Consider the following 27,426-nt stretch of genomic DNA (forward strand, 5'->3'; position numbering starts at 1 on the left):
GTTATCAGATCTGGGTTTATATTATTTCTGTTGTTTGTGTTTGTATGTCAGTGGATTCTTTACTAGATTGGTGCATAAGGTTTTTGTGTTCCTCCCGAAATTTCGAGAATTACACCGAAATTTTGAAATATAATTTTCGATAGTTTCAATTTCCGAGATTTCCTCATGTCATAGAATGAAATAGTCGAGTGAAAAAATGAACGACTCTAAATTACAATGAAATTTCATAGGAAAACCTTGCGGATTCGACGGAAAATCCTATTATATTTTGACCGATCCTATTGAAGCGATCCGCAGCTTTACTGCGCGTTTTTTAATAGTAAATATCCACTCCAAACTATTTTACAGATAAAATCAGTAGAATTCCATCTTTCTATACAAGTTTTTTTCACGCTATTTTGAAAAATCACGCAAAAAAACTTCTACTGATTTTCTCTATAGAATATTTTCCAGTGAACTTCTCTATTACAGAAAAGCAGATAGTGCGGATAAGATGTCAAAGTTTCCAATACAATCGTCCAAAAACTAACAGAAAGTTCGACACACGTCCAATAGAATTTCTTGAGATTTTTTCGTACATGAAATGAAGAAATCGTTTTGCATCGAGTTAGTTTAATAGAGATGTATCTCCACTCTTGCGTTCAGAAATTGTCAATACATCAACTGCAATATTCATTGATTATCGGATTCACGACTGCGAATGCGTGACTGGTAAACTTCCTCGAAATCCCCAGAACGACAAAATCTCCTGTTACGAGGGGGTTTGAGCTCCCCGAGATATCGCCGAATACAAAGCCAGTAGTACGTTCTACTATCTACGCATCCTGTGCGCATCCTATTTCAATGGTTATACCCCGGGTACAACTACACCTGGACGCCTCTTTTCACTCGCCAGCCGTTTCTCAACGCTTCCACACGGCTGTACACGATTCTCCCGGTCTCTCTACTCCGTATTCCCACTTGCCTAGTCGTTTCTCTGCTTCACCAGTGTATACACAAGCTGACACTTATTCACGTACACTGGCGCACCCCTTTTTCCTCGAGAAATACCAGAGAGCACGTAAACCAAATCGTGAATGCCAAACCTTTGTCTGTGTGCCGCAGTTTGGCAGTTGATATTGGCGACTGTAGTTGTATGAGTGGGTGAACGCTAAATGCTCCACGACTCCTTAGACTTTCTAAACAATCTCAACACCAGCCAGACGAGGACTCGCCTATTATCCGCACTCGTTCGTATCGTCCGGTTATTTTTGTTTGATTTTGTAATAACGCGGATAGAACAAAAAATTAATTTCATGGACAGTCGACTAGTAATGCTCAGGCGAGTGACATTGAAAAAATCATGAAATTTCATATTTCGCTGCAAATTGAACGAAGTTGCAAATTTTTTAACAGCATTGAGATGAGAATTCCTTGGCATATTTGGATTTTCAATAAAATTATGAATATTCTGTATCGAATTACGAAGAATTTTCAATGAATTAAAAATTCAAGAATGATTTTCCGGGATTTGCCTGATTTTTACTATTTTCAGGGGATAATTGAATTCAAATTTACAATTCTCATTCGTTCTTCTATGAAATCCGGAATTTTCAGTGAAATTATGGATATTGTGTGCCGAACTACGATGAATTTTCAATTAATTGAAAATTCAAGAATATTTTTCCGGGATTTGCTTGATTTTGACTACTTTCGGGGAATAATTGAATTGAAATTTACAGTTCTCATTCGTTTTTCTATGAAATTCGGAATTTTCACTGAAATTATGGCTATTCTGTGCCGAATTACGATGAATTTTCAATTAATTGAAAATTCAAGAATATTTTTCCGTGATTTTCCTGGTTTTTACTATTTTCCGTGAATAATTGAATTGAAATTTATAATTTTCATTCGTTCTTCTATGGAATCGTAAATTTTCAATGACGGAATTCCTTGAAATTTCAGTGGAACTGAAATGTGTTAGAAATTTCCGAAAATTCTACCAAACATTTCAGCGAAAAGTTTTTCACAGTGTACTTGATGCAAGTCAACACCACTTGATTCGAGTAGACTCTCTACCTGACACCAATTGTCATAAAACAATCCTTTTTACACTTAAAATGACTCAGAAACTCGGAGTGATTGGATAACATTTTTTGTTCTCCAATTTTTTCGTATGGGAAGAGTATGTGAAATTAGAGTTTAATTTTCTTCTTCAGCATCTGATTCACTTGTTCCCCTGCGGAGGTTCGTCCTCTCTACGCGACCGGGGCCACCTTAAATCAATCTTTTTTTACGCTTAAAATGCGGCAGAAACTCAGAGGGATTGTATCATATTCTTCCTCCTCGAACCGAGTAGAAGAATTACTTGATTGAAGTCAAATCCACTTGAATCAAGAAATTACTCATTTGGTTGCTGTCAGTGACACAAGAAATTCAAAAACAGGTGTGGATTCAGCCGACATAATGACTCCCGCTCTCAGAATGCTCCTCTACCCCAGTCTTTGAATTATTTTTCTGTCACCAGTCTCATCACCCTGAAGACATTGAAACTTGGTCAAGTGTTCTCATCCGCACTCACTCCCACGAGCTCCCTCTCTTCTCCTTCAACCTCATCTTTAATGCATACCACTTGCCAAGGCGACTCCATGTCAACAAGGGTATTTCGTACGTAAGACGAAATATGGATGCGGAAGGGAATCCAGAGGTGCCTTCCCAGTTGGCACTGTTGAAACGGCCTTCCCGAGGACGAGCCGGTTGGCATGTAAATTCCTCCACTGCGTCTTTGAGAATGGAGAAGATGAACTGAAACGTGAACATTGGACAAGGGTTACGGATACCGCAATATTGGCCCTGAGATAAATCCCGGAGATACAGCATGGGATTCAGAATAGATTAAACACGTAAATCCACGCGGCGATATTTTAATTGAATCCGGAAAAAATATACACTCCTCACCGAAACGTACGTTTACACCGCTCCATTGAATTAAAAAAGAATTTTCAGGTGAAAAAAAAAAGTTTGTTCGATTAAATTTAATTTCGAATTTCATTTGAATTACGAGAAGCCAGTGTAATTGAATTTTTTACTCCTCCACCCGTTACAAATACTAGTTAACCGATAGTGGTGTAACGGGTTCTGCTGTTCCGCATCCGTGGAGTGAGAGAAAAAATGATCATAAAAGTAAAAAGGCATGAAATGAGAGGTAGGCGAAAAAAATAAATATACAAATTGCTAACGTAAGCCGAGCAACGAAAATGCTGCTTTTGCCTTTAGTCTTTTCTCCACCCTCTCTATATGCACCACGACTTGATCTCATTTTCTCAGTCTCCTCGATGTTTCATAAGAAGGCACGTACCGGGAGAGACATGTGGCCACTTGGAGAGACCACGTACTGAAGTAAATGTCGGTCATTTCCGCACTGTAGCATCAGTTGTACCGCAATGCACATATTCAAGTTTACCTTATCTCTCCTGTTGCCAGCACTATTACCAAACTCTGGAATGGCCCATTTTACGATGTAAAAGAGACCCGTTATCTTCAATCATCACTGAATAAACAGGACATCCACTTGTGGGGGTGAAATGACCTAGGCAAGTGAGAATGCGGCAATCGGGGGGAGAATGAAAGTAAATTTTGTGGCAGTGACGGAAAGTCTTTTTCTTAAGGCGTTTCGAGTCAAAAGGATGAAAATTGCAGTTCACGATGAGCCTTTCATTTCATTATGACAATGAAAATGCTCGGAAATCGTGAGATTATTACTTTAAATTTCTAATCTGTGCAAAATTAAATACGATATAATCAATATTCTCAAATGATTTTGGAACTGACCGAATTCATATGAATTATAAACACAAATTAAGAATAGCATCAATCTAATGGCCTAGTTTCGAGTGAAAACGATGAAAATTGTAGTTCAAGATGAGCCTTTAATTTCATTATGACAATGAAAATGCTCGGAAATCGTGGAATTTCAAGGAGTTATTACTTTTAATTTCTAATCTGTGCAAAATTAAATACGATATAATCAATATTCTTAAATAATTTTGGAAGCATCAATCTAATGGCCTAGTTTCGAGTAAAAACGATGAAAATTGTAGTTCAAGATGAGCCTTTCATTTCATTATGACAATGAAAGTGCTCGGAAATCGTGGAATTTCAAGGAGTTATTACTTTTAATTTCTAATCTGTGCAAAATTAAATACGATATAATCAATATTCTTAAATAATTTTGGAACTGACCGAATTCATATGAATTATAAACACAAATTAAGAATAGCATCAATCTAATGGCCCAGTTTCGAGTGAAAAAGATGAAAATTGTAGTTCAAGATGAGCCTTTAATTTCATTATGACAATGAAAATGCTCGGAAATCGTGGAATTTCAAGGAGTTATTACTTTTAATTTCTAATCTGTGCAAAATTAAATACGATATAATCAATATTCCCAAATAATTTTGGAACTGATCGAATTCATATGAATTATAAATACAAATTAAGAATGGCCTCAATCTAATGGCCTAGATAATTTTACTTCAATGTTTTATTTCAATTAGTCAGTTGTAAAGGAAATGTTCGAGTGCATTATCGGATAAATAAACAGAACATCCACGTGTGGGGGTGACGCGCTTGTCCTAGGTTGTGAGAATGCGGAAGTTGGGGGGAGAATAAAAGTAAATTTTGCAGGGGTGATGGAAAGTGCTTTTCTTACGGTGTTTCGAGTGAAAAGAACATAAAAATGAACTTCAAGATGAGCCTTCGTAGCTCACAAGATGCTCTTTGAGAGTTACGAGGCAAATACGGCGTTGAGTGGGCACTTGAGACGCATAGAGGATTTAAACGTTTAAAGTCGTGGGAAAAATGAAATGACTTCAGGGATTTTTGAATTTTTTGTTATCATTTGGGAAGAGTTTGTGAAGTTATAGTTTAATCATTTTCTGCGGAAGCTGAGTCACTTCTTCCTCTTTACGTGACCTGGTCGACCACCACCGAAGGGTGACTTCAGGGAGAAGTCGATGTACATTCCCAAGTATCAACTTCTTTTCGTTTATTGCGAGTCCTCGGGATAAATTCTTTTTCATTCATGAGTATTTTCACTTCCTACTGTATGCTTCATGGCTTTTCACTGTTTTCTGATGTAACTTGCATTGGTATCAGGTCGCATTTTGCTTTTTTGTGTTTCAGTGTGTTAATTATTACGTTTAATTTACTTATAGCAACTCCATTCCTTTTTTTTGTTTCTGTTTTCCTGTTTTATGACTAGTCATGTCGCCTTTGTACAACACATACAGTTAATAAACCTCAATCAACCAAACGAATGGAAAACTTTCCAATTACCAATCAATTTAAACTATATTATATATTAACTATTTAAAATCGTGGAAGAAATGAAATAACTTCAGGGATTTGTCAATTTTTTATTTTTATTTTCATATTCTTGTGAAGATTTTATGAAGTTACAGTTTAATCTTCTTCTTCTTCAGCAGCTGCTCCACTCGTTCCCTTGCGGAGGTTCTTCCTCTTTACGCGACCTGGACGGCCACCACCGAACGGTGACTTCAGGGAGAAGTCGATGTGCTTCTGGGAGTCGAGACGTACGATGAATGATGGGATGTTAACCACCTGTTTGCGAACACTGAAATGGAGAGAGAATAATTATGAGAAAAAGCAATGGCTTGGATAAGTACTCTCATTAAACGAGTCGCAATTTCCTCCAGTATATGTATTTTTTGGGTTTTTTTTGTGCAATGTAATTAATTGAAATTTAATGGTATTGTTCTTTAGAATATCTAGACTGTACCGAATATTTCGTATTTATTCTGCAAATTCACTTGCAGATTCAGACGTTGAGTGCCTTCAAGGACACCCAAGTGGTCTGATTGATAACATCAGGTTATCAGCGTCGTGAAATGGATTAAATCCAAGGCGTAAAGCACTGGTTATGGGGGACCAGATACTTCAGTGGCCTTTTTGAAACTCAATTGGCATTTCCTGCCGTTCGTTTCAGCCTGATACGTTACTCTGGGATCTGGAGAAGAGATCAGGTCTTTAAAATTGGTTGAAGTTTACTATTTTAGTTAAACAATTTGAAAATTAATTCAGGAATTAATTAAATGATTCAAATTAAATAGCTCTTGTGAATTACTTTTAAAATTAATTCAGTATCTCAAACAATTCAAGTCACTCAGAAGTGATTGAAAATGATTAATATGTTGAATATGATTAAATGTTAAAAAATTGATGTGTTCTGTTAATTATTCTCAAAGTGAATTCAAAAACTCAGAGAATTCAAATCTCTGTGGAAAAAATATGAATGCAGTTGAATGTTTCCTGGCCATGAAATAGTGAGAAGATGATGGACTTCTCCCATTGATTAATCCAGGATTTTCTCTTGCCTCAAAGATTAGAAATCATCTGTGAAGATATTCAGACGTTTCTTGCCCAATTTCTAAGGCTTAATCTACCAAAGATAACAGCGAAAACCAACCGAATGTGTCTCTGACGAATGAGGACACGTGCGTGGTGAATGGACTTGGCTAATCCAAGCTTGAACACCTGTGTCTGGAGCCTGCGCTCCAAGAAATCTTCGATCTTGAGACCCAGGACGTAATCGAGCTTCATGCGACCCTCGTCTAACACTCCGATCCTCACCAGACGACGCAGGAGTGCATTACCTATTCGAGAGGACGAAAAAATGGATTAAAATCACGAAATAAAAGTGTTACATTAATTTCCATGATTATTGGCATTGAAATTTTCAGATTATTTAGTGTCAACAAATTTATTCAGACAAGAGGTGTCAGAATACATAATATAATGAATCATCATTGAATATTTCGGACTGCGAAATTTAGGGGACATGTATTTTTGTGGGGTTTTACCTTCGAAAAGACGTTTTGGGTCTTTCTCCTCCAACGTAAGGAGCTCTCGAGCGGCCTTACGAATCTTGGCGAGTGTGTACTTCACTCTCCATACCTCACGCTTGTTACGAAGACCGTACTCGCCGATTATCTTCAACTCCTGGTCGAGACGAGCCTTCTCGTAGGGTCTGCGTGGGGTGACATAGGTCTTCGAGAAGACCGTGGGGATCCTTCCGTTTACCATGATGGCAGATCGTTACCTAAAGCGAAAGTTCTGTCTTGTAACATCTATAGAGATCGCATTTTGTTCGTTTCATTGGGGAAAAAAACTCGAACGAATTAATCCCAACTTTCTAAAGCGGAAAACACATTAGTAATGGTGCAGACGATAGTTTATTTCAGTATTTCTCATCTCAAATACTTCAAGATTGAAATGAAGAAGGTTGCACGTACGAAATTCGATTACACAGATGTAGTTCATTCCTATTTTTGCGTTAAAATCGGACTTTAATACTTTTTGATTACGAATAATGTTGAATAAATGCTCATTTCACATACAATTCTCACGTTCCTTGTTATAAACATGGACTGAGAACACATTTTGTTCAATCTTTTACAATTCAACTCTTGGAAAGATTAATAAATCATGTGAAGAACATTCCCGCATTATTTATCTTAATTGAAATGCGTGAAAGTTGGAATAAAACATGTGGCACGAGCACATGCGTTTCCTAGAGTCCAACGCACGTACTCCATTTTTTACATTAAAAATCGAATTTTACGGATTCAAGACTGTGCAGAAGTAAAAAGGATTCACTCTACTAATAACTACTAATGACTAGGAAAAATGTTCAATGTTTCAATTCACACATTAGGTGTAGGCATAACACATTTCCTTCAATTTCCCAACGAAATAATCCCCCACGAATGAATTTCTAAGCACCGAACTTCTAAAAAAATTAATAAATTAGTCTTGAAGGCATTTCTTCATTATTTATCCTTATTAAAACGCATAAAACTTGGAATAAAAAACGTGGCACGTGGTAAGCTAACCTCAATCCCCAAAATCGCCCCAAATTACTGTATTTTTCATCTAAAAAATTGAATTTTATGACTTCACGACTGTTTAGAAACACAAAGAATGCGCTGGAATGATTTTTAACAACGAAAAACAATGGAAAATGTTAAAAAAATGCTACTTACTTCTTGTTTCACAAGAGCAACGACCGTTCCCTTCTGTAGTCACGAGGAAAATGGCCGAGTGTCGGCTTCTCCCGGAACTCGTCTCCACGTCCCACAACGCCTGGCCCTCTCGGGTGGATAAACGAGGAATTCCACTCATAAGTGATAAGACCATGAAGAAAATGATTGCATTTGTATATTATCTACGCTCAATAAATTCTCGTCACCCCTGCTTTACTCACCGCAGATGTCAGGTAATTCCAGCCTGAAATAAAATTTTGAGAAAAGTTTACAAGGGTTAAATTACGGATGATGAAAACCCCGGCAAATAATAATGGAAAATAACGCAACGGTTTTTCGCAATTCGCGATAGGAAGGCGCGTTAGATCAGAATAAAAAAAGAGCTTCTCTAACAATTGGATTTGCAATCATTTCGACCCAATTTTTGCAACAAATAATAACGCACGAGGTTGGAGGAAAATCCGATGATTATCCAGCTGATAAAGGCGAGAGATTTCAAGTATTTTTTCATCAACAACGCAATTCCGGTTCATTGCCACCTCATGCAGGCATTGTTATTCCGTTTAGTCATTATTTCATTGACGTATTTTTCCCCTTTGCATGTGTATCTTGTTTTTGCTGCCATGAGGTGATGAAATTGTTGTGGAAGTTGTTAACGTACGTCTCAATGCTCCATTTTTCATTTTTCAATAACTCGGGGGAATAATATTTGTCGCAGGAGCACGTGATGACGATTATTTCGACTAGAGAGAGGAGACAATCGGTCCAAAAGAAAGCTGGGAAGAAGTTCGATAAGAGGCCACTGCAGCTGATGAAAATTATTCATCACGTTTGTTCGAAGTCACGTTTTACTCACGTTTTCGTCAGATACCCTGGGACTTGACTCTAATATGTTTTGATATGGAGGGTCATTTGGTTGACCCGCATCGTGAAGATACAGAGATAAGCGAGGATGTAAGTAGCTGGGACCGTTTTATGGGACTCAGTTTGGTAGGAACTGTGTTGCGAGTCTTTTCGTTTATTTTTTCTTCTCATTCTGCTTACCTGATATATTGCTGCTTCGTCTTGGTTTTTTGAAGAGAGAGTGGTATTTACTATGGATACTGTGACTGCAGTAAGTATTTCAGATATTCACATTTTATGAGAATGCGACGAGTGCAAAGCCCAGTCAGTTGATTAATTGATTAGAATTGACTGAAATTTATATGAATTAATTTCAGTCATTGTCTTCAATTTTTTTCTGAAAAAATTAACTGTCTTATGTTGAATATTTTTTTGTTGTTACAGCCTCGTTAATTAATGAGAATTAATTACAAGCGATTCTAATTATTCAGATATTCTGCATTCTTTAATCCAAAATTAATACAATTTTCAGACATTCCTTTGATGAACACTAAACAAATGTAAATACAAATTAATTAACCATTTCATTTGAAGTAATTGATTAGAATCTAATTTTTTCATGTGACATGAACGCAATTTCCTTAATTTTTCTTCTGGAAAAATTGATTATCTAAGATTGAATATTTATTTTTTTAATTGCAACCTTATTAATTGAAGAGAATTAATTACAAATCATCTCGTCCATTCACATCGCGATCTTCATTGTAGGAATTTATAACCTGATGTTAATAATTAATTTTGTGATTGAATTATAATGAATTACGAGTTATCTCAGTCATCGATCACTTTCCAATCTCGCATAATTCATTCTGCCCTCTTCACGGAATTTTGATAGCCCCAATCACTCCTTGGAGTGGAATAATTGTACTGAAAAGCGACAATGAACCTCCGAGTTCAAGAGAACAAAAAATAACACTCGATAAGTTGAGACACGTTTTTCGTATAAATCTTTCCCCTCGACCTCGGCAATAAATCCGTAAAAATACCCCAGCCCCAGTTGATAACCCACCATCGATTTTTTATTGAAAAAAATATAATTATGTTGACCTCTCGGTTGATCACTCGAACTCACGTGAGGGAACTCGAGCGAGATACTGCACACATGGCTGGAATTTATCTTCGTTTTGATAGTGAATAAAAATCCATAAGTCACGCGATGTACTCACTTGTCAAGAATATTCCACATGTATTCCATCCTGAAAACAACATGATTAAATATTGCATAATGTTTAATTTAGTTAGATTATTTCATAATCCACTTATGGTTCTGTGGATTTCTGTTTCAGTATCCGATATTGAAATCGTTCCTCGCTGGCTCCTTCTCTGGAACATTTTCAACTATTTTATTTCAACCCTTGGACCTCGTGAAAACGAGACTTCAGAGCCCAGTGGCACACGACCATGTACGGTAAGCTCTTTTTTATTCAGTACTTTTCATTCACCTTTCGTTTAGTTCATCAGTCGTCTAAAGAAGCTGTGACCTATTTCTCGATTACATTGCTAATTTTTTTGGAAGTTTATACCACATTATAGTTCCACTAAAATTTCAAGGAGTTCTGTCACTGAAAATTTCATAAAATTGAGGTTTTTTTATCTCCATTAAATTTTTTCTCCTGAATCGAGTTTAATGTTACCCTTCTAAAAATTGCTAGTCAATTCTTTACACGTTGAGAAAATGTAAATACCTTGAATAAATATCTATTCTCATTTGAAGAAAAATCTAAAACAATTATCTGAAGAAGAGTAATGCCATTAATTACGTCAACGCCGACCGAAACAAACAGAATAACATGTCCATATAATTATCATTCTAGTCCACCGAAGCATCCAATGCTCAGCACAATGATCCACATAATCCAGAAGGACAACATCCTGGGGCTGTGGAGGGGCATGACCCCGGTGAGTGTCACAATCTGTTTGAAATTTTCCCAATAACACTTATCTATTTTTCCCATGTTTGTGCGCCTCCAATCGCAATTACTTCATCCATTTAATATCGTTATCCGTTAATTACAGTCCATCACGAGGGTGATCCCAGGAGTCGGCCTCTACTTCTCCTCCATCCACTACCTGAAGCACAGTATGGACCTGCGAGACCCCCTGACACCCCTCCAAGCTGTCTCTTTAGGGATCACTGCCAGAACCATGTCAGGGTGTCTGTTAATTCCGATTACAGTCGTGAAAACACGATTCGAGAGTGGAGTTTACAGATATGAGAGCATGGGTCAAGCCCTCAGAATGATTTACAAACAGGAAGGGGTTCGGGGGCTTTCCAGTGGACTTGCGCCCACTCTCCTGAGGGACGCACCTTACAGTGGACTATATCTAATGTTTTACACGCAATTGAAAGAAGTGTCTTCTCTAGGTAATTTTCATTTCAATTGACAATTTTTTTCTTTTTTGTAAAAATCGAAGATTAACTTGAATGTTTTTTTGCAGCCTTAGATAATAAAAAATTAATGACTGTGAACTTCGGCTGTGGAATCTTGGCTGGAATTTTTGCGTCCATTGTCACGCACCCAGCAGACGTTGTAAAGACGAAAATGCAGTTGTATCCTCAGGAGTTCAGGAATGCATACAGTGGATTTTTGTCTGTGTACACGAAGTATGGAGTAATGGGGTATTTCAAGGGGATCGTCCCCAGGATGCTCAGGAGGACACTGATGACCACAATGGCGTGGACTGTGTACGAGCAAGTTACAAGGACCATTGGCCTCAAATGATTGATATAATTGTCATTATTTTTCGATTGTGACCAGTATTAGCGGCATTTCATGTCAATTCAGCCCTTTTTCACTGCTAAAAATTTCAAAATGGGTAAATTGGAATGGAATGTCTCATTAGACTAAAAAGGCTGTACACGACACGATTACTTCAGTGTTTTTTATTTCTCGTATTATTATAATTAAGATTGTTATTTGATAAGTAATAAAAGTTTCATTAACTCAATTTGGAATTTATTCAATTAGAAATAACAATTCTCGTACGGCGTAATTACAATTCCAACCAATTCACATAAAATTGTGTGTGAAGAATTTTTTGTGGCGCAATAGACAGTCTAAATTTAACAATTGTATAATTTTTCATTATTTTCGATGGAGAACAGTTGCTAAACCCGTATGCAATGACGAAACAAACTAACAGTGAATTTTCAAAAGACTGGAAAACTGGAACTATTGAATTTGTGGCGCAAAAGCGTGTTTACAGATCCGACAAATTAGACCGTTGATTGCAAAATTTAGTGGAAATTAATCACGAGTGTTTAATTACTTCAAACATTTTCTGTTCAAGATTATGCAAAATCTTTACCTCAAAGGTACATTAAGCTGGATTCATGGGAGGTCTACCAGCGTTTTTCATCGTCAGATCCTCCCCTCGTCAATCACTCTGAAAATAGACGATAAAGTTTTAGTTCAATGATTTAAAATGCTCGATTCGTACAATGTACTTCGTAATTATTAAGTATATTCATTGTATTAAAAAATACAGCACACTGATGCCTTAAATTAACATAAGGAAAATTGATCGCACATTATTTGAGGCTCAATTAATCTGTGAGAGAAAAAAAATCATCGGTTAAACCGTCACCAATTACAATCATCATTAATGTGTAGCGCATGAAATTCATTTCGTCAATGTTATTTGACAAAGTGAGCCTCTTTTCAATTCATAAATGGCAAAGAAAAAATTCAATTATTCGACGATTAACAAAATTTCCCTTCACTTTCATAAAACATGGTTTTGGTATCATCATTCCGACATAAATACCTCATTAATCTGTAGGCAGAAGCTAGGATTGTATAGTCACAGTCACACAGGACACTGTCGTTGCAGGTGCTACAGGTAGTAGTCACTGATTCCATCACTAAACCACTAACTTTTATTCTTTCACGTTTTAAGGAGAAACAAAATAATATAAACAAACAGAATCTATGGAGGTTCAGACGTGATTTACACCCAATAATTTTCGCTGGTTTGAGCTTTGGCTTTGTTTTTTTTTTCAATTTATATTCCTAATCAAAGCAAGTGCAGGTATACCTTCTCCCACCTTGCTCTGTTATAAAAACTATCCATTACATTTATCATAATTTTGTCATTCTTTCATCATTTTTGCAATTCTGTTGACTCTGTTGTGCGTACCATGATAGCGTTTCGAAATTTTTTTTGCATAATTTTCTTCAACTCGTGTCGCAAAAACGAAGATTAGAAACGTTTGATTCACGTTCGATGCAATTTACATCGGGTGTTTGATCAGGTTTCTTTTGATTATTGATATCTTAGGTATCAGATATGTAAATAATTGACATTTATGTGCATTACTAGTTAAACTCACCTGGTGGAATACCTGTACAGTAATTGACACGTTAATATCAAATGTTTTTCTAGTGCATACCTGGATCACTCCTCACTCACTAACCAATCAAGAGTTGTTACTTGTGACTTCGACTTCTTGACCGGTGTCGACGACGACCGTGATTATTGGAATTTCGGTGGTCACGATTTCCTGGAAATGATTAATCATTTAACATTTTTTAGTGCATTTTTTTTACCGAATAGAATTACAAAGGACGAAAATTGAATGTTTGACATTTTTTGCAATTTGAATAACAACTGCGTTTAAATTTTTCATGCTGTGAAGAATTTGAGCTCACTTCAAGATCGAATATTCACTGAATTTCTCATTCGTATCAGAAATTAACAAACATGAGGTTTTTTGTTCTCATTTTAGTAATTGAAAATTCAGCGTAATTTGGTACTGAATACTCATGGGTTGATTGAAAATACACGTGAGTTGAGGAATTCTCGTGTTCCTGCTGTTCAAAAATTTGGAATTTCTAAATCGAACTCAAGTGATTTTCTCAATGTGATATATACAATTTCCATTCAATTAAATTGTAATAGGGCACGATAATAATTTAATCAACGTCGGAGTTATATCTCTAATAGTCCCTCACCTTCCTTAAATTAAGTAACCTCATGGAGATGAGAACAATTGCGAACTTTTCATTAATTTTTCATATCCAGCTGGGAAAATTTCATGCAAACCCCATTCATTTCTAGAATAAATTAACTCACCCTTATCTCTATTATGACGTCTGTAGTTTTCCTCCTCTCTGTGACGCTCGTGACGGTCACGCGATCTACTTCGACTTCTGTGTCCCGCATTCCTGCAAATATAATTACTGCTAATGTACCGATCAATAGTCATTGTACAGCAAATCTTGCTGTCATATACCTGTGGAAATCATGACGAACTTTGTCGTCGTCACGTCGACGACGCTTGTCCCTGTCGCGATCGCGATCCCTCTCCCGCTCCCTCTCGCTCTCTCGTCTCTTCCTCTCAATTTCTTCATTCGCTCGAGCCCTCTGTTTCCTGTCTTCATCTCTCTTTTGTTCTTTTTCATCTCGAGCCCTTTCTCTTTTCGTCTGAAAGAAAATTAACCATTTAAAGACAGTTCATTAGCAAATATGAAGAGAAATTGCGAATTCAATTGTGAATACCATTATCTCCTGCAGTGCGCTTTTGAGTCTAGCGTATCCAACGTGTTGTTTCCCCATTAAATGATCGTCTATGCGTTGTTGGGCATCACCAACAATTAGGAATGCTCCACAAACGTCACACACTTCCATCTGTTTCTCCTGTGCAGCTGCCAATTCCGCCGTCTGCATTATTAGAAAAAAAATGATGAGTAGAAATTCGGGGAGACGATTTATACTTCATTCTAGATATTTTCAATGGTTGCATTGAGAATTTTTTAATAAAAATTGAAAAACAACTTTTCATTAATTCAAGAATTTGTGCCCAACTAATGAATTAAAATGAATAAACTTCCTCTACAAATCATTTCTACAGAATTGTAACAAAAATAATATTTACAAGCTATTCCTACCATTTAATTGTAAAAAGGTAATGTTAAATTTGTTTCTCTCGAGTAAAGGAATTCAATCAAATTTTAATAGAGAGGACTTGGATATCTACAACAAAAATTACTATTATATGATTAATCAAATAGATAAATCTCTCTCCCCTCTACCTGATTATAATGACTATTATCATTAGATTTCCTCAAAGTCTCTCGTTCCTCCTTCAGCTGATCACAAAGCCTCATGAGTCCCTGTGCTTGTTCAACGTTTCCCTGGATGCCACTTTGTTCAGCCTCCTCCACCAATTTATTGATTTTTTCAGTCAAAAGAGCTATCTGCTCCTCATTCCTCTGTGTCTGTGCTGGTGTCAGAGTGGGCTGCGAAAATGTCAAAAATCCACGATTATTGATTACCCCAGGCAAGTCGTTACCAATAGACTAAACAAATAATTAATGACTCACTGCCTCAGTCTTGCCGATTAGTGCGAGTCGCTGCTTTCCCTTGACGATCTTCCTCTCGACTTCACTCAACATGCTCTGGCAGAACCGAATGAACTCATCCTCGTACTGTTGTTTTCTGTAGGAGTATGGGGCTTTCTCGAATAAATCCCTAGCTTCGTCATCGTGGACGTGGACACAGGCTCCTAGATCTGCTCTGGTGTTTACGAATAAATCGTGGGGACAGAATTTCACCAGATAGAGCTTGCAAAACTGGAAGAAAACACGTGAATGAGTCGTATATAGGGGAAGATGAGACAAAATGAGCTTTAAATGCTGCTATTTAAATATATCAAGTCTCATTCCAAAATCTGGAGAAATATCTTCAACATAAACAAAAATTGTTCGAGTTCACTCTGCAGATCTGTATTTACTGATGATTAAAATCGGTTTATTTGACCTTCAAAAGTGTTTTTGAGGGTCAAATAAATTGAACATAAAGTTCGAAGAGTCGAAAAAACCACAAGGGCCCTGAATTTCAGTGGACAGAGTCCTTGAAAAAGAATGACTCATAAACAGAGAGAGGTGAGGCGGAAAAAAATGTAAATATCATCGATAGCTCCTGAGTAAATGTCACGATTTAAAGAAAATCTTAAAAATGCTAAAAACAAAATTTTTGAATTTCACTCTGCAGAGCTCTAGTCATTTATAATAAAAAAAAGGGGTTATCGGAGCCTCAAGTGTTTGGGAGGGTTCAAACAGTCGAAAAAACTCAAGGATCTTCAACTTTTTCAAGGATAAAAACAATTGAGTGTGAAATTAAAGGAATAGTCATGAAGAATGGTTTGTAAGGGTTATTATTACCTCAGGATCCTCCCAATTGAGCTCTTTAGGCTTCTCATTAGGAAGAACATTGCGATTCCTTCCCATCAACTCATCAAGGAGTGCGGCAGCCGCTGCTGCAGCCATTATGTTATTCTGTTTATGGGTTAGCTTTGTCCTTTCCACTGATCACTCACTAAATCACTCGTCCAGCGTTTTTACCACTCGAAACGACAGTTTTCTACTGGTTTCCTCACATCACTGGAGACTGACACTGATCACTGAACAAACAAATCATTTGTCTTCACGATTTTATGGAGAAAAAACAATGGAATGCGCTGAATAAAGCGGAAAACCTCTGGCTTGGGGTCTGTTTCCACAATTAGAAAATCGTTGGGTAGCTATGGCGAATCCTCATGTCCCACAGATGGTAAAACGTGGAACACCTAGCCTCACCCGACCTCTCGCAGTCATAGCCCAGATCCACCTGTATCTAATCTTACTCCAAAGTTTCGATTGTTTTGATGACTCCGTAATTGGAAAGTTATTGGACTCCAACTCGTACAGTTTTTACAAGGTAATTGTGACCTTAGGGTTCATTTTTTCACGTTCACGCAGTGTTTAGATCCATTTTCCAAGAGTGAATTTGGAGGAGAACTGCTCCGGAAACTGTCAATATATTTTTGTCAACAATATTGCCCTCCAGTTTACTCCGAGGATATAAAACTCAGATCATATGACAATATTTTCCTTATTTATACACTTTTACAGTGAAACAAAAATTAGGAGAACAGGTTCAATATTGCGCAATGTCTGCTCTAAAAAGAGTAGAAGTTTCTCGATGTTATTTACATACTTTCTGAACATAAATCCATGAACAAACATTTTTTAACACGACAAACAGTATTTCAATTCATGCTTCCCCCTCCATAAATGCCAACAGTGACCAAAAATGACGTGAAAATGGATTTTCCAAGAGTGAATTCGCAGCAGAATTGTTCCGGAAACTGTCAATATATGTTTATCAACAATATTCTCCTCCTGTTTACTCCAAGGATGTAAAAGTCAGATCATATGACGATATTTTTCTTATTTACACTTTTCCAGTGAAAAAAAAATGGGAGAACAGGTTTAATATTTCATAATGACTGCTCCAAAAAGCGTAGAAGTTTCTCGATGATATTTACCTACTTTGTGAGCACAAATCCATGAACCAAACATTTTTTAACGCGATAGATAGTATTTCAATTCATCCTTCCCCTTCCGGAAATGCCAACAGTAACCAAAAATGGCGTAGACATGGATTTCCCAAGAGTGAATTCACATAAAAATTGTTCAAGAAACTGTCCCTATATTTTTGTCTGCAATATTGTCCTTCTGTTGATTCCAAACTCTTGAACCTACTTTTTATCAACATGGCAAACAGCATTTCAATTCGTATTCCCCTTCTAGAGATGCCAACAATAATCGAAAATGACATGGAAAGGACACGAAACCCCGAGGCCCCATCAGAGCCCACGTACGAGCCCACTTACGAGCCGATGGACACCAGTGAAGAGCCCTCAATGCAATCAGAAGCAGACCAGCTCCCGGTGTCCCAGCCGATCAACTCAGACGCCTTCATCATGGCAGTCGACGTCACCTACGAGCCCACACCCCTCCCCGCCCTGTCTAGTTCACTGATTCCATCCTCAACGAATGCCTCCGAAGACGTGACTCACGCCATGTCCCGATCGTCCACAAACTCCCTCGCCTTCAACTCACTCTCAGAAGGCCCATTGGACCCTCAAGCCCCTCGAGAGAGCATCTACGAGCCTCGAAACATCTACGAGTTGAGTGACAGTGCCTACGAACCAGAAGAGCACGTGTACATCCCCAGGGAAGCTGGCTATTGCTCACCAGAACCCAGAGACGCGCCATTATACAGCCCAAGCGAAGTCCAAGAAGTGCCTGAACTGGAGCCCAGCCCAGGCCCAAGCAGACTGAATCCTCAGCTACCCACACCCAAAGACGAAACAGACCTGGGGATCCAGGTGCCTCCCTATGGCACACCAATCTCCTCCAAGACCATCAAACGAGCTGGGCCCTACATTCTGGGACCCCTCATAGGGACATCCCCAGTCAAGAGCATTGTCCAGTGTCTAGCCAGGAAAGAGGGCACTGACAAGTACTTCACGATAAAAATCCTCACCCTGAAGGACGAAAACGAGTACGAAACCCAGGATGATCGTCAAGGGAAGATGCTGCTGCACGCTGAATATTCGTTACTGAGTCTTCTCCAGAATCAGGACGGAGTGGTCCACCACCATGGGTTCTTCAAGGACTCGGCATTGGGGGAAAAATTGACGTCTGGTGGTCGCATCTACACTGGACGAATCAAAAGAAGACTCTGTTTAGTTCTGGACTGTCTCACGTCTCACGACTTCAACCCCAGGAACGACGAGCTGCTGAATCTCCAGCACCACGTCATAAGGGAGAAGAAGCTCTCTGAGAAGGAGAGTCTCCTGATATTCGCTGACACCGTGAGAATTGTTGCAGAACTGCACAAGAGGAATGTGGTCCACAGAGACTTGAAGCTAGGGAACATAGTGTTGAATAGAAAAACGAGGAAAGTTACGATAACGAATTTCTGCCTGGGGAAGCACTTGGCTAGTGAGAAGGACCTGCTGAAGGACCAACGGGGGAGTCCAGCGTACATATCTCCAGATGTACTCTGTGGGAAACCATACCTGGGGAAGCCTTCGGACATGTGGGCCCTTGGGGTCGTTCTCTTCACGATGCTATATGGACAGTTTCCTTTTTACGACAGCAGTCCAACTCAATTGTTCAATAAAATCAGGGCAGCTAATTATCATATTCCTAATGATGGGAGGGTGTCTGAGGGGACGACTAATCTGATAAGAGACCTGTTGGTCCTCCAGCCACACAGGAGACTGACTGCTGTTCAGGTTCTGGAGTCCCTGGGGCTCATCATAGAGACTTTTAAGGTGCATGGGCCTATTGGGGAGGAGGAACAGGTGGTGCCTGATATTTCTGATCCCAAGGAGGACCCCTGCGATAAGAAGACGGAGATCAATGACAGGAAGAAGCTGGAGTCCAGGCCTTTTGCTGATTTGTTCAAGAAAGTCTCGTTTCAAGAGCAGATGCAGCAGATGATGAATCAACAGCAGAGTCCTCTGGCCCCCAGGGCTCGCCCCTTCGGGCAGATCCCAGTTCACAGGGTTGATTCTGACCCCAGGGAGCTGACACCAGCTGAGTTGGAGAAGTACAGCCATCTGATTCCTAGGGACAGTCAGAGGAGTCATTCGCATGGGCCCAGAAGGGAGGGCATTCATCTGAGGACTCGGTCAGGCAATCGGTACAGAACTGCCTCTGGGTCTGCACCACCTCCTGTCAGGCAGAGTCAGAACCCTGGTCGTGGGAATGCCATTCAGAACCCCTCGAATCCACCGGGTGCACAGGCACCTCATGCGGTGGGACTGAACCCTGTGAATTTGAATAGTAGAGCTCCTGCTGTTGGGGCTTGGGCAGACTCTAGCTCCAGGGATGGAGCCTCCACATCTTCTTCTGTTGTGATCACCAGTAGGGGGAGTGACAGGGGCCCTGATAGGCTGCATTCTATGCTCAATTCTGGTCACGATGGAGGAAACTCTGGGGCCACTCCCAGTCAGAATAGAACTGCCTCAGGTTTGATTCGATTTCATTTGAAAGCTTTTTTAATTATTGTTGAAAATTGTTTACTGAAATTCACAGGAATTTTGTAATTGATAATTGAAAATTTTATGGGAAAATTGATGGGAACTGTAAAATTCAGTTAAATTTTCCAATGAAAATTAATAGAATTACTCTTCATGATTTGTTTCCCTCTAAATCGAATTTGATGTGACCTGAAAATTACTCATCAACTGTCAACGAGATTTCAATTTCCTTCTAACAGTGAACAAACGAACAGTTAAAAATTTTCGCTGAAACTATCGGTACAATTTTTAGAAATTTCATCGCATTATAGTTTCACTGAAATTCCAAGCAATGTTATAATTGAAAAAATATAATTACACTGCCCTCAGGTCGTCCTGGCTTACCGATAAATGCAGATGTGTCTGTGTCACCGGCGTTTCTACCAGAGAGTCCAGCTCGTGCGCCATCCAGGCCAGCCCCCGAGAGATCGGAGAACCCTGCCTCATTGTCATTCAGGGAGAGGAACGCAGAGATGGCGAGGAATGCTCGAATGTCAGAGCTTCGAGCTCGTTATGACCGCGTCAGGATGGCCATGGCCATTCGTGCGTGCCTATTGAGTCGAAATAATCAGAGGACTGCTGAGCCTCCTAGACCTGTTGCCTTGTCCAACCGCTCTGTTCCTGACGTCGACACTCTAGCTCAACAGAGCAGGTTTAGGGAGGCTGTTCTGGATCGTCTGGTATCATTCAGGGTGAGGATGCAGCAGCACAGGATCGATAACATCGAGAGGCAGATGAATGTCATGACGAGCTTGGACAGGAGCACTGAGAGGATGGAGAGGATTCTTGTGGCCAGGGGGAGGGGCAGTTCGTCGGGTTGTCCAAGCCTGAGAAATCTCATTGCCATTCAGAATGGCTCGCGGGGGGGCTCCAGGGGTGAAGAGCACGACGGAAACTCTAATTCTGTGATACCTAGCGGTGAGGAGAGGAGGGCTGCGCAGAGGAGGGTTGAGAGGAGGAGTGAGTCCTCGGCTTTTCCTAATTTTGCTAACGCCCTTCAGCAACTCGCGACGAGACTCACCAGGCCCTCACAGGGGCATGAGGGCACTGGGGGCAGCAGGGTCGGCTGGCGGGGGAATGAGGGGGGCAGTGAACGAAGCGGAGCGGCCGACAGGGGAAACTGAGGGTTCATCTAATTATTTGTAGATTATACCAGGACCAGTGCCAATTTTCTGACAGGGTTGGGGAACGTGAAAATGAATTCGAGGGATTTACCCTTTTTTTATTTGACTGAGCTTGTCTGGGGTCAGCTTCATTTCTGAAGAGGAGGGGCACAATCGATTTTCAAATATTTCGGAGTTTTTAACTGGATATAGAAAGGAATGAATATTCTGGAATCGAGGGTTTAATGGGGTCAGGAATTTTTTTGCGGATCGGGTGAAATGTTCGGAAATCTCGGTTTTAGAATATTTTCCTCTCGTGTTGAGGGTGAATTGGGGAATATTGATAATTCATTTGACGTCGTTGTTCTTTACGATGTGTACATTATGTGAAATTGACTTCAATTCAATTGTTGGGTTTATTAGAATGTAATCCAGTTGGAGAACGTGAAAATTAAGTCGAGGGTTTTAGTCTTTTTTTATATGTTTGGGTTTGTCTGGGGTCAGCTTCATTTCTAAAAACGAGAGTGGGAAAAATGGATTTTCAAATATTTGATATTGTTGACTGGAAACACGAAGGAATGAATATTCTGGAATCGAGGATGCTTCATTGTGTCAGAAATTTTTATGTGAATGAAGTGAGCAGCTCAGAATTCTCGATTTAAGAATATATTCCTCTCGAGTTGATGGGATTGTTAAATATTGATAATTCATTTGACGACGTTGTTCTTTACGATTGCATAAACCCGGGGGATTCCAAACGAAATATATGTGTACATTATGTGAAATTGTGTTAATTTAATTGTGGGGTTTATTAAGATACAATTCATTCGTACTCATACGAGGGCCAGTGTCAATTTTTGTTGTGGGACGTGAGAATGAATTCAGGGGATTTTATTGACTGTTTTTCAATTCGATTGCTTCTGTGATTGTGGTCAGTTTTATTTCGAAAAGGCTGGGAGGGTGGGGCAGTATGGAATTTTTAATCAATACTTTTTTAACTAAACCAAGGGAAGAATATTCTCGAATCGAAAATGTTCAATTTTTTCACGAATCTGCATGTCTATGAAGTGAGACTTTCCAAAATCTTGATTGAAGAATATTTTTCTCTCGAGGTGAGAGGGAATTGTTAAATATTGATAATTCGTTTCACGACATCGTGCGTTACAATTGTTCAAAAAATATTGTGTGTACATTATGTGACATTGATTTCAATTTGATTGTGGGATTTATCGTAATATGATCCAGTGGAGATAACAAAATCCATTTGTCCTTCGGTACATTGTGTTTATTCGTTGTTAAAAATGAATTTACGGGTTTAGCAGTGACAAAGTGTTAATTGCATATTTGACTTGACTTGATTTATTTCTAGTTATTATAAGAAATTGAGCGTTAGGAGTTGATGAATGCTCATAACTGTTGGGGGTTTCAATTACTTGACAATAAATATCAATGTCAAAATGAAACAAAAAGTATTTTTATGTAATAATAATTCATTTTACCACATTCTTCTTTGCAATTGAATAAATTCGAAAGAATTCCAAACAAAAAAAATTGTGTAAAATTGATTTCAATTTAAATGTAAAATTTTCTATAACATAATTCAATGGGCATTGCTAAATTCATTTGTTCTTATTCACGATCAGATTTTTTTTCGAAATACAATCAATTAAATAAATCAATTGATTCATTTCAAGTGATTATTAAAATTTGAGTGTTATGAATGGATATTTCTAATTATTGCAGTTTCTAATTATTGACAATAAATATCAATTTCAAAACGAAACAGAAGTGCTTTTATTATTGACTCGACAAGAATCGTCAGGCGGGAATTTCGAATGGATTCTAAAAATGGCCGTCGTGTGGGCTTCCGGCGTTTCTGAGACTCCGTGCCCTCTTTCCGGTTCTCCGTTCGCGTAGAACTCACGACACGATGAAAGCAAAGGGAGAAGTAAGTAATTTAGCCATTAATTTTGATTAAACATTTCCAAAGAATGTTCCAAAATTTGTGTAAATTCTTCCCAGCGATGTTTCTGGGGAAATTACGATGAATTTTCCTGTAAAAATTTGGGAATTCATGTTGATGATCTGAGGTTATCGAGACAGCATGGCACGGCCATTGATCAATCCCTAAATTTTGTAGAAAATTCCATAAAAGTAGTTGTTATTGTTGGAAAATTGGTCGCAGAAGTTTTCTAATGCATGAATCTTGCTTGAAACCTGGAGAAGTCCGTCTCCAGATGAAGCCTGGAGGTCCCCACGAAAACATAACCTAACAGAACGCCTGTCTGTCTCTGTTTCAGTTGAAGGAATACGAGGTGATTGGGAGGAAGCTCCCCACCGAAAAGGAGAAGACGACTCCTCTTTACAAAATGAGGATTTTCGCTCCTGATGCTATCGTTGCTAAATCCCGCTTCTGGTATTTCTTGAGACAACTGAAGAAGTTCAAAAAATCGACGGGAGAAATTGTTTCTCTTAAACAGGTGAGTCGAGCGAAGAGATTCATTTACCATAAGACAACACATTTTCAAATATTAAAAACTGAATTAAAAAGTCTTGGGATTAGTATTGATTGTCATTTAATTAGTATTCCAAGAGATTTGCCAAAGAGATTCAAACTTGATTGATGGTGGTTTTATTAATTTAACTAAAGTTAAATGAATAAAACCACTCATTTTAAGTTTGTTATTTATTTATTAATAATTGGTAGTTGTTAAACTTTTATTCAAGTTTTGAGAACTGAAATGATTAAATATAATTGATCAAGTTCTCTAAAATACTCCCAATGGAATTGAAGCATTTTTTTAGAATCGATCATTTTATAATAAAAAAATTGTCTATTTGAATCGTTAACACAAATTACTATTCATAATTTACCAATTCGGATTGAATAAAAGTTCCATTGAATTGAATTGATAATTTTTAAATCAAAAAATTGTCTATTGAAATTAGGGAATTATTATTAGTAATTAATATGAAAATTTCTTTTTTCTAGATTTCCGAGAAGACCCCAGCCAAGATCAAGAACTTCGGTATCTGGTTGAGGTACGACTCTCGTTCAGGCACTCACAACATGTACAGGGAGTACCGTGATCTGTCAGTGAGCGGTGCTGTAACCCAGTGCTACCGTGACATGGGAGCCCGTCATCGTGCACGCGCCCACTCCATCCAAATCATCAAAGTGGAGATTGTGAAGGCTGCCAACTGCCGCAGACCCCAGGTCAAGCAGTTCCACGACAGCCACATCAGATTCCCACTGGCCAAGAGGATTCAGCACAAGAACAGAATGCCACTATTCAGTGTACGCAAACCACGTACCTACTTCCTGTAATCGCCGAAAGTACTGGTTTATGTATGTTTCAACGCAAATATAAAGTACCGAGGTTAATAAAATTATGTCTTTATAATTTTATTCAATATCTTTTTTCAATTCGCATTGACATTCCTTTTCCTCTTACAAAAAAATAGACTCGTTGAAGCAAATGCATGAAAGAATCCGTGAAACAAAAAATGAAGGATTAATTGGAAAGGAAAAATGCATTGAAAATTATCAACTGCAGAAATTAAATTTAATGAATGGAGAAAATAAATTCTAGGAGAGAAGAGGGTAAACTGATCCCATTTCAATCAGCAATGAGTCAAGATGGGGAAAGGTAAATTCAACTCTGTTTTTAAGTCGATCAAATTATGTTTTTACAATTTTATTCAATATTTCTCTTTCACATTCGTATTCTCTTCCTTTTAAACGAATAAAAATAGAATCTTCAAGGTAAAAGCATTCATTAATCATTAAAACAAACAATGAAGAATGAATTAGAAAAAAAAGGTTAAAATTTTTTTAAAAATGATGGAAAATAATCATTTAGAATGCAAACAGATCATCTAATAATGAAGAAAAAAAAATTTAGGAGAGAAGAGGGTAAAATAATTCCATTTCAACAATTAATAAGTCAAGATCGGAGGAGTGAAATTCAACTTTTTTTTTTAATTTTCAAGTCCTCATTTTCAATATTCATTTTTAATATTCATAATAGTATTCCTCATCGTTTTGAACAAATAAAAATATCATTCTTAAAGAAAATCCATGAATGAATTGAAAATAATAATTCAGAATCTGAATAATAAAAAAAAAATTCAAAATGCAAACGCAGCTGGCTCATGGATTATTGATGATGTAGCAAAGTCCTTTTTCCAAATTCCGAACGAAAAATCATTCCCCATAAAAAATTATTATCTAATGAAAAGAAGATCGTTCCCGAGAATATTTCCAAAGATGGGCAATGACAGCATACACGTGTCTACTCTCCCTTCGGAGTTCTCTCCTAACAAAATAATGAGTGGGGGGAGGCAGACGTTTGCGTGATGCAACGTCAGATGATAGTATTACGAATAATACATCATAGTTGGTGAGTCATTTAGTGAATTGTTTGTTGACCGGAGGAATATTGATCCGCAATCCCCGAAGAACTGTGGTCCAGTGGCATCGGTTCATCTTTGTGGAGAAATTAATCGTTAATCAAACAGGTACGTGGTAGAGGTTATATTTACAACTATGCGTCATTCTGTTGTGACGGATTGGAGTAGGTTTTACTTCGCGTTAATTAGTTGATCAACAGCCGCTGAGGTCTGTTCAATGACAGTCTGATTGAATTGTTCTGTCAAGTTTCGGGAAGTTTGTTGGAGCGAATATTGGACGAGGTAATTATTAGAAAGTTATGGAATTGTGGTAGTCTTCGTATGGCTGTGACCTTGGCATGAAACCTGTAACACTTTACGGATCATTTTTTCTCAAACTCGTGGAGTTTTTGATGGAGCAGGAAGTACGGTTTGTCAATGCCAAATAGCGATAGTAAAAATCGGCCCACGTGATTATGTAGAGTTTATCGAGTTTTTAATTCTTTATTGGTTTTTATCTCGTACGGTGGCTATTTCAGAATAAATTGTGAGAGAATTATTTTCGTAAATAAGTTTTCCATTACGGGATCAATATTTATTGACCGTTTGATGATATTTATTTTAATTGGACATTCAATGTCTTTTGTTCGTTGGAAATTCGTGATATTTGATCATCGTTTTATTTAATTTTAAATTCATATAATGAGGAAGGCTGAGATGTTTTGCTGGATTTGAGAATAAGACTGCTCATAGGAAATAGGAGAATCTTTAAGCATTCTGCCACGCATTTAACAATATTGGGATAATATCAGGGGTTTTGACTCAAAATTGAGTAGAAACTTCAACATTCCACCCCATCTACAAATTTAACAATGGCTTCAATCGTTCGTGGAGAAAAAAAATTTTTTTTTATCTCGTGCATTCGTGATTTCGAAGGCAATGTGGAGAGAATATTTATCTATTGTGCCACGTATTCCATAATAACAGCATAATTTTATAAACTTTGGGAGTTTCTGGACAAGAAGGCTATTCTTGAATACAGAATTTACGACTAGATAATCAAACATACATTAATTGTCCACTCAAGAATGCTAAAATGCACGTAATTATTCCCGTTTCAATGTCGGAATATTGAGAGTGCATAAATGCGTATAATTTCTCTTGATTCAAGCCTAAAATACCTTTCATTCAAGACTAAACCTTCTGAAATTTTATTTAAGTATATGATAAGATAAGAATCCCCGAATTAAGAATAAAGTATTCTCTAAGCCCTCGCCAATCGGTCAAGTTATTTCGTAATAATCATTTGGCATTGAAGAATGGGCCAACGCCAAGATCGACAACGAGAAGCCTCCCAACGAGTGGAGTTCGATCCAGAAGGGGACAACGGTCTTGTCCTCTCCTCGACCTACATTCCCGAAGAACTCTTAGGTGAAATATTCTGCTACATCGACCCCGTGACCCTCCTGAGCTTCCAACTGGTGTGTCAACGCTGGAAGAACATCATCCAAGAGTACGTCTGGAGGAAAAAAGCTGAACTTGTGTTCGGCCAGTCCCTGCAATCCATCAAAGACCTTCGATGGAGTGTCTATTATCACATATGCAGGGGAAAACTTTTCGAGAGGAATCTTGTGAAAAATCACTCGGGTCAAACGGGATTGGATAAATCCTGGCACATCATCAGTCAAGGGGGGGATCACTGGAGAGTCGAGAAACCTCCTGTGGGCGTCACACCTCTACCCAAGGACCCTGTTTTCGAGGGGAATCAAAGTTGCTTTGCAACTTCTTACTACACGTGTACCAAGTCACAAGCGATTGATCTAGTAGCCGAGGGCTTCAATGCTGAGATTCTAGACAATTTTCAACCATCCATAATGGTAAAAACTTTGGCATTTTTTCCATCATTCAGCCAACTGTTTCGGTTAAACATTTCTCATAAATTTTTTCTATCCAATATAAAGCCATAAAACCATTTTTGTTCGTTATTTTCTTTAAAAACAGCTATTTTATTTATCAAAGACTTGAGCCTTTTTTTCTCACTGAAATGTTTCTCAACATCTATAATTAAATATCAGAGTTTCCATTTAAGCCCCATTTAATCCTAGTCCCCCCCCCCCCCCCCCCC

The 27,426-nt window shown here is 38.2% G+C and overlaps 6 protein-coding genes across 13 annotated transcripts in view; 4 read left to right on the forward strand and 2 right to left on the reverse strand.

The window, feature by feature from the left end:
• Window positions 1-5,382: 5,382 nt before the first annotated feature.
• LOC107035777 (40S ribosomal protein S9) lies at window positions 5,383-8,145 on the reverse strand. 2 transcript variants are annotated; one of them, XR_001460761.1, is made up of 5 exons: window positions 8,043-8,145; window positions 6,861-7,099; window positions 6,467-6,653; window positions 5,780-6,007; window positions 5,525-5,614 (listed from the first exon to the last, which is right to left on the reverse strand). XR_001460761.1 is itself a non-coding variant. In XM_015253369.1 (4 exons), exons 2-4 carry the CDS (start codon window positions 7,081-7,083, stop codon window positions 5,443-5,445), a joined length of 582 nt encoding a protein of 193 aa, XP_015108855.1. In that variant the 5' UTR covers window positions 7,084-7,099; window positions 8,043-8,145; the 3' UTR covers window positions 5,383-5,442. The 2 variants fall into 2 exon arrangements, 1 of the variants encoding a protein (XP_015108855.1); XM_015253369.1 differs by lacking the exon at window positions 5,780-6,007 and having other exon boundaries at window positions 5,383-5,614.
• A 395-nt stretch (window positions 8,146-8,540) lies between these two features.
• LOC107035756 (mitochondrial glycine transporter) lies at window positions 8,541-11,894 on the forward strand. 4 transcript variants are annotated; one of them, XM_015253346.1, is made up of 6 exons: window positions 8,541-8,699; window positions 8,761-8,996; window positions 10,232-10,353; window positions 10,760-10,844; window positions 10,962-11,310; window positions 11,385-11,894. In XM_015253346.1, exons 2-6 carry the CDS (start codon window positions 8,943-8,945, stop codon window positions 11,666-11,668), a joined length of 894 nt encoding a protein of 297 aa, XP_015108832.1. In that variant the 5' UTR covers window positions 8,541-8,699; window positions 8,761-8,942; the 3' UTR covers window positions 11,669-11,894. The 4 variants fall into 4 exon arrangements, with proteins under 4 accessions (XP_015108832.1, XP_015108815.1, XP_015108823.1 ...); XM_015253329.1 differs by having other exon boundaries at window positions 8,541-8,670; XM_015253337.1 differs by having other exon boundaries at window positions 8,541-8,996.
• On the reverse strand, window positions 11,886-16,459 carry LOC107035740 (luc7-like protein 3). Of its 2 annotated transcripts, XM_015253317.1 has the most exons (8): window positions 16,112-16,459; window positions 15,272-15,520; window positions 14,981-15,187; window positions 14,448-14,609; window positions 14,182-14,372; window positions 14,022-14,113; window positions 13,339-13,449; window positions 11,886-12,332 (listed from the first exon to the last, which is right to left on the reverse strand). In XM_015253317.1, the coding sequence occupies exons 1-7, from the start codon at window positions 16,214-16,216 to the stop codon at window positions 13,376-13,378; spliced, it is 1,080 nt and encodes a 359-aa protein (XP_015108803.1). In that variant the 5' UTR covers window positions 16,217-16,459; the 3' UTR covers window positions 11,886-12,332; window positions 13,339-13,375. The 2 variants fall into 2 exon arrangements, with proteins under 2 accessions (XP_015108803.1, XP_015108797.1); XM_015253311.1 differs by having other exon boundaries at window positions 11,886-13,449.
• A 102-nt stretch (window positions 16,460-16,561) lies between these two features.
• On the forward strand, window positions 16,562-22,372 carry LOC107036681 (serine/threonine-protein kinase BRSK1). The gene is made up of 3 exons (XM_015254838.1): window positions 16,562-16,646; window positions 17,522-19,756; window positions 20,137-22,372. The coding sequence occupies exons 2-3, from the start codon at window positions 17,524-17,526 to the stop codon at window positions 20,928-20,930; spliced, it is 3,027 nt and encodes a 1,008-aa protein (XP_015110324.1). The 5' UTR covers window positions 16,562-16,646; window positions 17,522-17,523; the 3' UTR covers window positions 20,931-22,372.
• Window positions 22,373-22,783: 411 nt separating this feature from the next.
• On the forward strand, window positions 22,784-24,318 carry LOC107038905 (60S ribosomal protein L18a). Its single transcript, XM_015258289.1, has 3 exons — window positions 22,784-22,857; window positions 23,210-23,389; window positions 23,902-24,318. The coding sequence occupies exons 1-3, from the start codon at window positions 22,840-22,842 to the stop codon at window positions 24,235-24,237; spliced, it is 534 nt and encodes a 177-aa protein (XP_015113775.1). The 5' UTR covers window positions 22,784-22,839; the 3' UTR covers window positions 24,238-24,318.
• Window positions 24,319-25,252: 934 nt separating this feature from the next.
• The window catches only part of LOC107036845 (F-box only protein 6), a 3,554-nt gene continuing 1,380 nt past the window's right edge, over window positions 25,253-27,426 (forward strand). The window contains exons 1-2 of one of the 3 annotated variants that reach the window (XM_015255060.2): window positions 25,253-25,430; window positions 26,620-27,178. In XM_015255060.2, the coding sequence (XP_015110546.1) occupies window positions 26,621-27,178 (558 nt within the window). In that variant the 5' untranslated portion in view covers window positions 25,253-25,430; window position 26,620. The other 2 variants (XM_015255068.2, XM_015255077.2) reach the window with 2 other exon arrangements.

This window comes from Diachasma alloeum, unplaced genomic scaffold (genome assembly GCF_001412515.2).
Source record: "Diachasma alloeum isolate Michigan unplaced genomic scaffold, Dall2.0 Dall_scaffold_00176, whole genome shotgun sequence".
In the NCBI taxonomy this organism is placed as follows: Eukaryota; Metazoa; Arthropoda; class Insecta; order Hymenoptera; family Braconidae; genus Diachasma; species Diachasma alloeum.

Excerpts from the sequence above, each read along its gene's own strand:
- LOC107035740 (XM_015253317.1), bottom strand. The coding sequence starts at position 16,216 with ATGGCTGCAGCAGCGGCTGCCGCACTCCTTGATGAGTTGATGGGAAGG. Across the intron at positions 15,521-16,111 it reads TCAATTGGGAGGATCCTGAG|TTTTGCAAGCTCTATCTGGT; the intron begins GTAATAATAACC and ends GTTTTCTTCCAG. Across the intron at positions 15,188-15,271 it reads TAATCGGCAAGACTGAGGCA|CCCACTCTGACACCAGCACA; the intron begins GTGAGTCATTAA and ends ACATTTTCGCAG.
- LOC107038905 (XM_015258289.1), top strand. Across the intron at positions 23,390-23,901 it reads AAATTGTTTCTCTTAAACAG|ATTTCCGAGAAGACCCCAGC; the intron begins GTGAGTCGAGCG and ends TCTTTTTTCTAG.
- LOC107036681 (XM_015254838.1), top strand. The coding sequence starts at position 17,524 with ATGCCAACAATAATCGAAAATGACATGGAAAGGACACGAAACCCCGAG. Across the intron at positions 19,757-20,136 it reads TCAGAATAGAACTGCCTCAG|GTCGTCCTGGCTTACCGATA; the intron begins GTTTGATTCGAT and ends CACTGCCCTCAG.
- LOC107035777 (XM_015253369.1), bottom strand. The coding sequence starts at position 7,083 with ATGGTAAACGGAAGGATCCCCACGGTCTTCTCGAAGACCTATGTCACC. Across the intron at positions 6,654-6,860 it reads CCCAAAACGTCTTTTCGAAG|GTAATGCACTCCTGCGTCGT; the intron begins GTAAAACCCCAC and ends CCTCTCGAATAG. Across the intron at positions 5,615-6,466 it reads ATTCGTCAGAGACACATTCG|TGTTCGCAAACAGGTGGTTA; the intron begins GTTGGTTTTCGC and ends TCTCCATTTCAG.
- LOC107035756 (XM_015253337.1), top strand. The coding sequence starts at position 8,943 with ATGGAGGGTCATTTGGTTGACCCGCATCGTGAAGATACAGAGATAAGC. Across the intron at positions 10,354-10,759 it reads GTGGCACACGACCATGTACG|TCCACCGAAGCATCCAATGC; the intron begins GTAAGCTCTTTT and ends TTATCATTCTAG. Across the intron at positions 11,311-11,384 it reads GAAAGAAGTGTCTTCTCTAG|CCTTAGATAATAAAAAATTA; the intron begins GTAATTTTCATT and ends GTTTTTTTGCAG.